Raw genomic sequence first — 10,000 nt, forward strand, 5'->3', positions numbered from 1 at the left:
TCTTCCTCCTCCAGCTCTATCTTCTCCTGTCAGTGTGTAAAGGAGTCTTGGATACTTTGGCAGGAGATGCAAAGGTCTGACAGCATTCTTCTTCTTCTTCTTCTTCTCCTTCTTCTTCTTCTTCCTCCTCCTCTGTCACCCTCTTCATCACGCCGTCCGGTGACCTCACCGCTCTCGCCGCTGCCAAGTTCTCACCCCGGCGGCGGCGGCGGCGGCGGCGGCGGCGAGGATCTGTGAGACCGGGAGGCCGAAGGGGGTCGAGAGAAGATCTTTCCTTCTGAGAACCAGAAGAAACCTTTTCTTTCTTGGAAAAAAAAACGCCTGAAACCCATTTTTAATTCGATTAAAAAATGTATTTATTTTAAATTTCAAATCCAGGTGATTTCCTTTCCTCTCTTTTTATGTTTATTTTTTTATGTTTTATTTATTTTCTTTTATTTTGTCCCCCCTTTTGTTCCCGCCGCTCCTTCACACCAGCTGCTGAGGGAAGACGCCGGTCACATGACCACGTCTGGCGGGGGGCCAGAGACAATGGGTGTGTGTGTGTGTGTGTGTGAGTGTGTGAGTGTGTGTGTGAGTGAGAGAGAGAGAGAGATTTAAAGGAATAATATCAAAATGAGAAATTAGTCAATAATGAATGGATGATAATAAGTACTTACACACACACACACACACACACAAACTCTTTTTTCACACACACTCGCTCTCCGCACACGCATACACACACACACACACACACACACTCTCTCTCCCTCTGTCTCCACCCTCACTGTCTCACTGTACACAGTCTCTACACACACAGACACACACACATATACTCACTGTACATTCAATCTCTGCGTGCACACACACACTCTCCACAAACACCCTCTGCACACACTCTCTCCCCCGCACACACTCTCTTTTCCACACACACACACACACACACACACACTAACACACACACACACACACTATCCCTGCCGTGCTTTCATGTTCTTCTCGCTTCTCGACGCTTTTGAGTCGACGCATAAACGATCAAAACACTCGTCTAAAAAACATCAGCTCAGGTCACGCGTGTCATCAATATATTGATACAATATTGATTATATTGTTTTTTTATGGATCCTTAAAGGTGACATCATGGATACAGTAGGTGGGTTCACCCTGAACCGTGGCTCCGCCTCGCCGCCACATCAGATGACCTTGAACGCGGGAGGTGTGTGTGTGTGTGTGTGTGTGTGTGTGTGTGTGTGTGTGTGTGTGTGTGTGTGTGCAGCAGAGATATGCATCACTTCTATCCTCCTCCATCCATCCAACTCGACATTTTGATTTTTTACAATCGGCTCTTCCTCCTGTGTGGGAGTGAAGAGGAGGAAGCGCCTCTTCGTCGTCCTCCGAGCCGCTGCTCCGTGACTCACACTCGGTGTGTGTGTGTGTGTGTGTGTGTGTGTGTGGGCACGTTGCAAGGAGGCGTCTCGGGTCGGTTGCTGGCCGTCGCTGCAGGGATGAGCTGATAAACCACCAGCGTCTGGCAGGAGAGGCAGGGGAAGCACCAAGGAAACACTCTGGGACCATATTATTATTACATAATAATAATAATAATAATAATAATCATTGCATAATGATAGCAACAAAAAGCAATAATAAAAAATGATACTAATAATAAGTTATTATCGTAATGTTTTTTTGGTTATTTTATTGTTAAAATTACATATTTATTATTATTAGTAGTAGTAATTATTATTAAAAGAAATATATTGTTGTTATTATTGTTATGATGGGTGTCTCAATTATAATAATAATAGTGAAAACATAATGATATTTCTTATTTTATTAGATAATTATAAGGATAGTAACACTAATAATAATAATGATAATAATAACAATTATTCCTGTTGTTATATCATATATCAATGGTTTTATTTTTATTAGTAGTATTGGTTAATATTTATGATAAAATTATTGTTCCTATTATCATGATCCCTGACTATTTCAATGAGTGTTAAAAATGGTATTAATTTTTATCATATAGTATAATTAGAACAATAATAATGATAATAAGAATGATAATAGTAACAATTTTTATTATTATTGTTGAAGTTATATATTATTATTTACTATTATTTAAGTAGTAGTAGCAGTAGTTGTTATTATTAATAATAAAATTATTCTTATTATTATTAGGGTCCCTGAGTGTTTAGCAATGATAATAATAATATTTATTATTTTTATTGTTTTTATTGTTTTCGGCTGATGGTGCTGCTGATCTGTGAGTGTCTCTGATTGACAGCTGACCCTTTGATTGACAGCTGACCCTTTGATTGACAGCTGACCCTTTGATTGACAGCTGACCTTCTCCCTGCCGAGGCGCGCCGTTGTTTCGGGGAAAACAAACTCGTATCGGAGAGACGCTCTGATGGAGGATTAAGATCCTGGTGCAGGAACATGCAGGAGCTCCTCTGGCTCCTCTGGTGTGTGTGTGTGTGTGTGTGTGTGTGTGTGTGTGTGTGTGTTTGTGCCCGAAACACCATGAGGCGGCAGTGCAGACTAATTCCTGGTCCTGACCCGGTTCTTATCTCACACCTTCCATCAAATAAAGGATCCAGTGTGTGTGTGTGTGTGTGTGTGTGTGTGTGTGTGACTTGTGGAACATCTCTGAGATCCACCCAGGACTCAATCATCCCGTGGCAGCAGGAACGATGACTATCAAGCGCTGAGGGCGAGGGAGGGGCACGAGTGGGTGTGTGTGTGTGTGTGTGTGTGTGTGTGTGTGTGCAGCAGAGGTAGATTGACAGGTGATGAGGGAGAGAGTGAAAGGACCAGATCTTCAGGTCTGGTTCTTCTCCCCCGTCCCCTTCCTCCTGGCTGCTGCTCATTGCGCTCCGGCCTGGAAGGCGTCTGGTCGGGACCTGGTCTGGTCTGGAGGCGGGTTGGGGGGCCATGTGGACCAAGAAGCTCCAGATCAGCAGGACCAGAACTTCACGCAGGAGCAGCTCCGCCCTGTAAGTCCACCGCCACGGGCCGAACCCGGCAGGAGAACCTGAGGGAGGCCCGGAACCTCGGGTTCGGGAACCATCGTTCGGACGGCGGGTGTGTGTGTGTGCATTTGTAGAATGAGTGTAAAAGCAACGCGTGTGTGTGTGTGTTTGTGTGTGTGTGTGTGAAAGGACCTTTAGAGTGTGAGACTGTGGTTTGTGAGAGTGTGTGTGTGGACCACTGGTGTGTGAATGGAGAAGCAGCGTATGAATGTGTGTGAATGGACCATTGTTGTGTGAATGGAGTGCTGTGTAGATGCGTGTGTGTGTGTGGACCACAGGTGTGTGAACGTGTGCGGACTACAGGTGTGTGAAAGTGTGTGTGTGGACCACAGGCATGTGAATGGAGGAGTGTTGTGTCGAAGAGTGTGTGTGGTGTGGACCTTTGTTGTGTGAGGGTGTGTTTGTGGACCACATTTGTGTGAGAGTGTGTGTGTGGACCTTTGGTGTGTGAAAGTGTGTGCGGACCACAGGTGTGTGTAAGAGTGTGTATGGACCACAGGCATGCGAATGGAGGAGTGTTGTTTAGAAGTGTGTGTGGACCACAGGTGTGTTTGTGTGTGTGTGTGTGTGTGTGTGTGTGTGTGTGTGGACCACTTGTGTGTGACAGTGTGTGAAGGGACCATTGGTGTGTGAAAGTGTGTGTGTGTGGACCACAGGTGTGTGAGAGTGTGTGTGTGGGCCACAGGTGTGTGAGAGTGTGTGTGTGGAGCGGAGGCATGTGAATGGAAGAGTGTTGTTCAGAAGTGTGTGTATGGACCACAGGTGTGTGAGTGTGTGTGGGCTTTTGGTTTGTGAAAGTGTGTATTTGGACCACTGGTGTGTGAAAGTGTGTGTGTGGACCACAGACATGTGAATGGAGTGGAGTGTCGTGTAGAAGAGTGTGTGTGTGTGTGGACCACAGGTGTGTGTGTGTGTGTGTGTGTGTGTGTGTGTGGACCACAGACGAGTAAAAGTGCTAAATACCTGAAAGTGTATGAATACTTTGACTCTTAAAAATACCGACGGCGGCATGAAGGCCTTGTGACACCATGTTTCCATGGCAACGCTGGGCGTTCACCGAGGGCCTGAAGGTGAAGAGACGCCCGGGTTTGAGTGACAGGGGAGGATTATTTTTATTTTGAAGGATGCCGAGTTTGTCTGCTCGCCAATTGCCTGCTTTGTGTTTTGATCGATGGGTTGATTGATTGATTGGTTGATTGGCTGCAGCTATCCAAATGTCCGTCAAGCTAGCATTTACGTTGCTATGGTAGCTCCCTGCCTCTTGCTGAGCCAATCGGGAGCCTCGGTTATTTTCACCCGGCGGTGCTTATTACTGGGCTCGTTCAAAAAAAAAAACTCACAAACCACCCACCCTCACACACACACACACACACACACACACACACACACACACACAGAGTTAGCCTTTGTTGCTTATTTTAAAATCAAACCCACGTGTGTGTGTGTGTCCTGCTGCCGAAAATACACCCGGCGGCTCCGAATCCATCCGCCGCCGAAAATAGTCCCAGACACATGTACAACTGTTTGTTTTTAAAATAATAAAAACCCTGCGGGAGCTCCGCAGCTGCTCGCCGCTTTCTGACGTCCATTCATTCGTTCATTCGCCGCGCCGATCTTCGGTTTCGTCGCGGACGCCGGTCGTTTTCGTCCAATCAGCTTCTAAATGAGGTCTTAAATAATCTCATCTTCATGCAGAGCGGCGCCTTACGATGCTAATTGAATTATCCGGCGGCTAACGGCTAACTGGCTCCCTCCTCCTCCTCCTCCTCCTCCTCGCTTTCATCCCGTTTTTTAAACGCCGTTTTTCTCCCGGACGTTTCTCTTCTCAAGTGGTGTCGCTTCCTCCTAATCTACCAAATCTAGAATAATCCCTTCATCGCACAGGTCAACGAAGGAAATGACACTTCCTGTCTCCCCATCCACCCCCCCCTCGTGTGAAATGCAGCAAAATGTGTGTGTGTGTGTGTGTGTCACCCAGTTCCCACGGTAACCAGTTACGTAATGAAGCGACCCCTTAATCCACTTCTCTCTCTTTTTTTTTTTTCTTCTCTTTTCTCTCCAGGGCCGAGAAGACGGAGGTGTTAAGTGAAGACCTCCTGCAGGTACACACGAGTGTGTGTGTGTGTGTGTGTGGTGTGTGTACACAAACGTACGATGAGCAGAATGCATTTAAAATTCCCTGCCGGTACTTTATCATTAATATTTTTACTCAAATCTGCATACAGGACTGTCTCCGAAAATTAGAATATTGTGATAAAGTTCTTTATCTTCTGTAATGCAATTACAAAAACAAAAATGTCATACATTCTGTATTCATTACAAGTCAACTGAAATATTGCAAGCCTTTAATTATCTTAATATTGCTGATTATGGCTTACATCTTAAGAAAACTCAAAAATCCTATCTCAAAATATTAGAATATCATGAAAAAGTAATTTTTGTTTTTTGTTTTTTTGAACATAAATTTATTCATACATCTATCATGTATTTACATTAAAAGTTTGTATTGAATTTCTGACTGATTTTTAGACTTAATACAATTTCCAATTTAATTTAATTTAAATTGAATTCATTATCTGGTCATTTTTAGATTTTTCTTCTGTACAGTTTTTAAAATGTAGTTTTATTAAATAGTATTTCATTTGTGACTTCACAAGAATTTGTGATTTTAATGTTCATTTTATTTCATTTCATCTAATTTCAGTTATGGTCTGGTCTTTATTAGACAATTTCTGCATTGTACTATTTCTTTTTTCGTTTTATTTTTACTTATTTTTTTACTTATTGGTCATTTTTCAATCGTTTGTACAAATTTACCGTTTTTTTGATGAATTTGATTCAGTTCAATTCAGTTTAATTTCAAGAATTTCTCTCCATTTTTTTGTTTTAATTTTCTTTATTTTATTGATTAATTTTTGTATTCTATTTTATTTTTGACTGTTGACAATTTTTGTGATTTAACTGTATATTTTATATTATTTTATTTTATTTTATTTCATTTTGGCAGTGGTCATTTTTCAATCGTTTGTACAAATTGCTGTTTTTTTTTTTATTTTTTTTTGTTTTTTTTCAATATGAATTTGATTCAGTTCAATTCAGTTCAAGTTCAAGAATTTCTCTCTATATTTTGTTTTTGTTTTAATTTTATTTACCTTCGTAATTAATTTTTTTATTCTATTTTATTTTTGACTGTTGACAATTTTGGTGATTTAACTGTATAATTTATCTTATTTTATTTCATTTTGGCAGTGGTCATCTTTCAATCGTTTGTACAAATTGCCGTTTTTTTTTTTTTTTTAGATATGAATTTGATTCAGTTCAATTCAGTTCAATTTCAAGAATTTCTCCAGAATTTTTTATTTTTTTTTGATTTAATTTTACTTCTTATTTGACCTCATTTTATTTCCTCATCCGCCGTATCCGCTGTTTATCTGAATGTCGAGACGGTGGACCAATCGCGTCTGATGGGTTTCGGTATTGATCCCTTGTGGGGGTTATTGATTGGTGTTCCTCCAGGTGGAGAAGCGTCTGGAGCTGGTCAAGCAGGTTTCCCACAGCACCCACAAGAAGCTGAGCGCTTGCCTGCAGGGCCAGCAGGGCCTGGACGTGGACAAGAAGTCTGTCCGCTCGCCATCGGTGAGGAGAACCCCCTCCCCCTTGTGATTGACAGGGTCCGGTTTCCATGGCGATTCACCTCTTGTGTGTGTGTGCATGTGTGTGTGTGTGTGTGTGTGTGTGTGTGTGTGTGTGCTTGTTTTGGTTCAGAAGAAGCTTCCTCTCACGACGCTTGCACAATGCATGGTGGACGGCGCCGCCGTGCTCGGGGACGAGTCTCTACTGGGGTGAGCGTGCACGTTGACACACACACACACACACACACACACACACACACACACACACACACGAAAAACCATTGAACACCCACTGAGTTCGCTTTTAAAGATAATATATTTGTTTATTTGCAAAGTGTTGGTTAAAAGGGGGCGGAGCGTCGAGGATTCCAACCAATCAGGTGACACCTAGAGCTTCATATCTTGTGGAAATCTTCTTCAACTGGACTTGATTTCTTCACTTGAAGACAATTCAAGCTCCGGATCTTCACAGTTCCATCTCGTTCCTCTTCTCGGACCTGAGCTTTCAGTGTTTTCTTGCAGGAAGATGCTAAAGCTGTGTGGCGAGACGCAGGAGAAGCTAGCCCAGGAGCTGATCCTGTTCGAGGTCACCATCGAGAGGGACGTCGTCGAGCCGCTGTACGACCTCGCGGAGGTACGAGGGGGGGGGGAACGCCGTACCGAACCCCTCCAACCTCAGAAGAAGGCTGGAATTTAAAACGTTTGTCCGCCCGCAGGTGGAAATCCCAAACACCCAGAAGCAGAGGAAGCATTTAGCTAAGCTAGTCCTGGACATGGACTCCGCCAGGACACGGTGAGTGTGTCCGCTAGCTGGCTAAGCGGCTAACTGGCTAGCATGGCATGTTGTCGCACTGCTCTTGTTGTCGCTTGTTGTTGTTATTTTTTAACCGCTGATGTTTGGGTCAGGCTATTTCCTGGAAGGAGTCAGGTGACTTTTACACCACCTTGTGGTCCGTAGGAGTTGTTGCGGAGTGTAAACTGGGCTAAAAGAAGGAAGTTTAGTCCCTGACCCGACCAAGATTTGTCCAAGAGGGTCCAAAGTGAAGATACTTCTCAAAACCTTTCAAGCCGTGATGTGCAGTCAGTAGAGGCAGGGGAGGCCGGGCCTCACCTGTCATCATGGAAAGATAAAAATGTAAAATGAAAAAATAAATTAAATGGTTATATTTATTCAATGATTTGTACTATAAAGTTATTTTCCACTTAACTACACCATTTTTAGTTTTTTTTTTCAGAATCACTGGAAAAAAATTAACATGTACTTTTCAAATATGAAGAAGAGACGTGCCAGCTGAGCCCACTATGGATTGCGCAATGATGCTGCTAACTGTGCTAGCATGCTATACACTGAGACCATAGTGCTATCTCTGTCGATGTCACTATTAACATTTTCAAACACTTTTATTTATGAACACAATTTCCATAGTTTAGCTGATGTGAATAATGTTTTTCGTCAACAACTTCAACATCTTTCTTGTGCTGAGCGATCATAAAGCAAGAGACATTAAGTGAGGCACGCAGTGACGGTGCCTCACGGTAGGGGGCACTGGTGATCCCGGGGATTGTTCTTACTACTCGGCTACAGAATAATAGAGTTAGCAATAGCAATCTAGAGTAAATGTTACAGTAGCTACAGTAATAACATCACTGATTTCAAGGTACCTTGATCATCTGTGCAGAAGATGATCAGGTGACAGAGGGTCGAGGAGGAGGAGGAGGCCACATCTGACTCTCCTCAAGGCCTTCGCAGATTTCCGTCGTCATCCATCGGTTAAACGAACCCCAGATCCCCTCCTCCCTCAGACGTGGCAACCAAAGATAACCTCACGGGACTAGCGCAAACCCTTAGCGGAGGGGAACGTTTTGCCTCAAAAGTGGATCCGAGTTGTAGTCTTAATGTTTTGAAGGGAGGGATCCAACCCGGCAGCCCTCCGCCATCAACCGTCCTCCCCGCTTTCCAGCTGATTCATCGTCTGAGCAGAAATATCACTTCCGTCTCTGCAGACAGCCCCTTCGCGTCTTTATTTATTTATTTTCGGTGACCCAAATCTGAGAACGTTTTTTTTTTCCCCCATCATACCGCTGTGCGCTGAGCTCCTCTGGCAGCGAGGCACATTATCTCCACTCTGGCAAACTCAGACAGAGAGTCGGTGTGATGGGGAGTTAAAGGAGGAGGGAGCTGAAGCTGAATGAATGAACGCTAAAAATAGCCCCGTTTGATATTATTAAGGAAGAAACTCGTAGCCCTTTTTCTGTCAGATGGTTCCGATCGTCTCGCCGAGCGTCGCTTTCGAATCGCCAGAGCCGACGAATGTATCGCTCTCCAAATTAGCCGCCTTGAAAAGACCGCTGGGACATTAGCTGGAGGTACCGAAGGGTTCAGAGAGGGGTCAGGCCAGGTTGCGCTCTTGTCACCGCATCTTGATAGCATCTGAGCAGAACAGTCGCCGATTTGCTGACGACACGACTCATTTGTAGCAGCTGCCGGAGATGGCTTGTCTAGCGAGGGACAAAAACGGCGGTGGTTGAGGAAAGACGGGGAGGCGACAAGTCCCTTCATGATGGGCACGTCCAGGAAGTAGGCGAGTTTGTCTACCTGTTGTGGGCGGTGCAGAAATCGGGAAACATCTGGAGGAGCAAAGAGATCAACTTGGATCTTGAGCTGAGGCTACTTCAAGTCACCGCTTTCTCCGTGGCTACAAAAGGAAGCGAGTCCTGGACACCCATGAGAATTTTGACATGTGGCGTTATCGCAGAATACTGTGGACACTTCGGGTCGACAGCAGCACCACTAGTGTTTCGCCTGAAGGGCATCAGATAAGGGACAGGGGTGGACTGGTAGAGGCTGTCAAGGCAGCGGCAGGCAGGAAGGAATAGCAAAGGATCATGGTTCTGGCCTTGGTACTGGTGATGGGGGTCAGTAGTCCACAGATTGAAGGTGGCAGGGGCAGGAAAGGGCGGTGGAGAAGGTCAGTGAAGTAGCAAGAGGCCAGGTTATTGAGGCCAGGAGGAGGAGTTCGCACTGTTTGCAAAATGGGACAAGGAGCCAGTGGAGGTGTTAGAGGATGGGGGCCAGTTTTTGGAGTTCAGCAGAGGGAAGGCGGTGGAGGACGCTATCAAGGTAGCCTGGAAGTGATGAAGGCCTGAATGAGTGTCTCTGTGGTGGAGCAGAAGAGGGAGGTGCAAGAATGAAGTCCTGGTGATGCTGCTGATGTGGGAATTGAAAGAGAGGGTGTAGTCCATTGTGATGCAAAGGTTGCGCACTGAGCGAGGGATGTTGTTTCCATCTGCGAGGGCAGGAGAGGTCCTGGTGCACCCATGACAAGTTCTGCTCCACTGAACTCCTAT

The 10,000-nt window shown here is 44.7% G+C and overlaps 1 protein-coding gene across 6 annotated transcripts in view; it reads left to right on the forward strand.

Annotated features, from left to right (window-relative positions):
• The window catches only part of LOC147215456 (rho GTPase-activating protein 44-like), a 39,588-nt gene that overhangs the window by 13,447 nt on the left and 16,141 nt on the right, over positions 1-10,000 (forward strand). For 5 of the 6 annotated variants that reach the window (XM_086139534.1, XM_086139535.1, XM_086139531.1 and 2 more), the window contains exons 2-6: positions 5,083-5,122; positions 6,537-6,656; positions 6,786-6,862; positions 7,175-7,286; positions 7,369-7,445. In XM_086139534.1, the coding sequence (XP_085995660.1) occupies positions 5,083-5,122; positions 6,537-6,656; positions 6,786-6,862; positions 7,175-7,286; positions 7,369-7,445 (426 nt within the window). The remainder of the gene's footprint in view (positions 1-5,082; positions 5,123-6,536; positions 6,657-6,785; positions 6,863-7,174; positions 7,287-7,368; positions 7,446-10,000) is intronic. The other variant, XM_086139532.1, reaches the window with a different exon arrangement.

This window comes from Fistularia commersonii, chromosome 32, assembly GCF_037954325.1.
Source record: "Fistularia commersonii isolate RoL2024-O1a breed Wild chromosome 32, RoL_Fcom_v1.0, whole genome shotgun sequence".
NCBI lineage: Eukaryota > Metazoa > Chordata > Actinopteri > Syngnathiformes > Fistulariidae > Fistularia > Fistularia commersonii.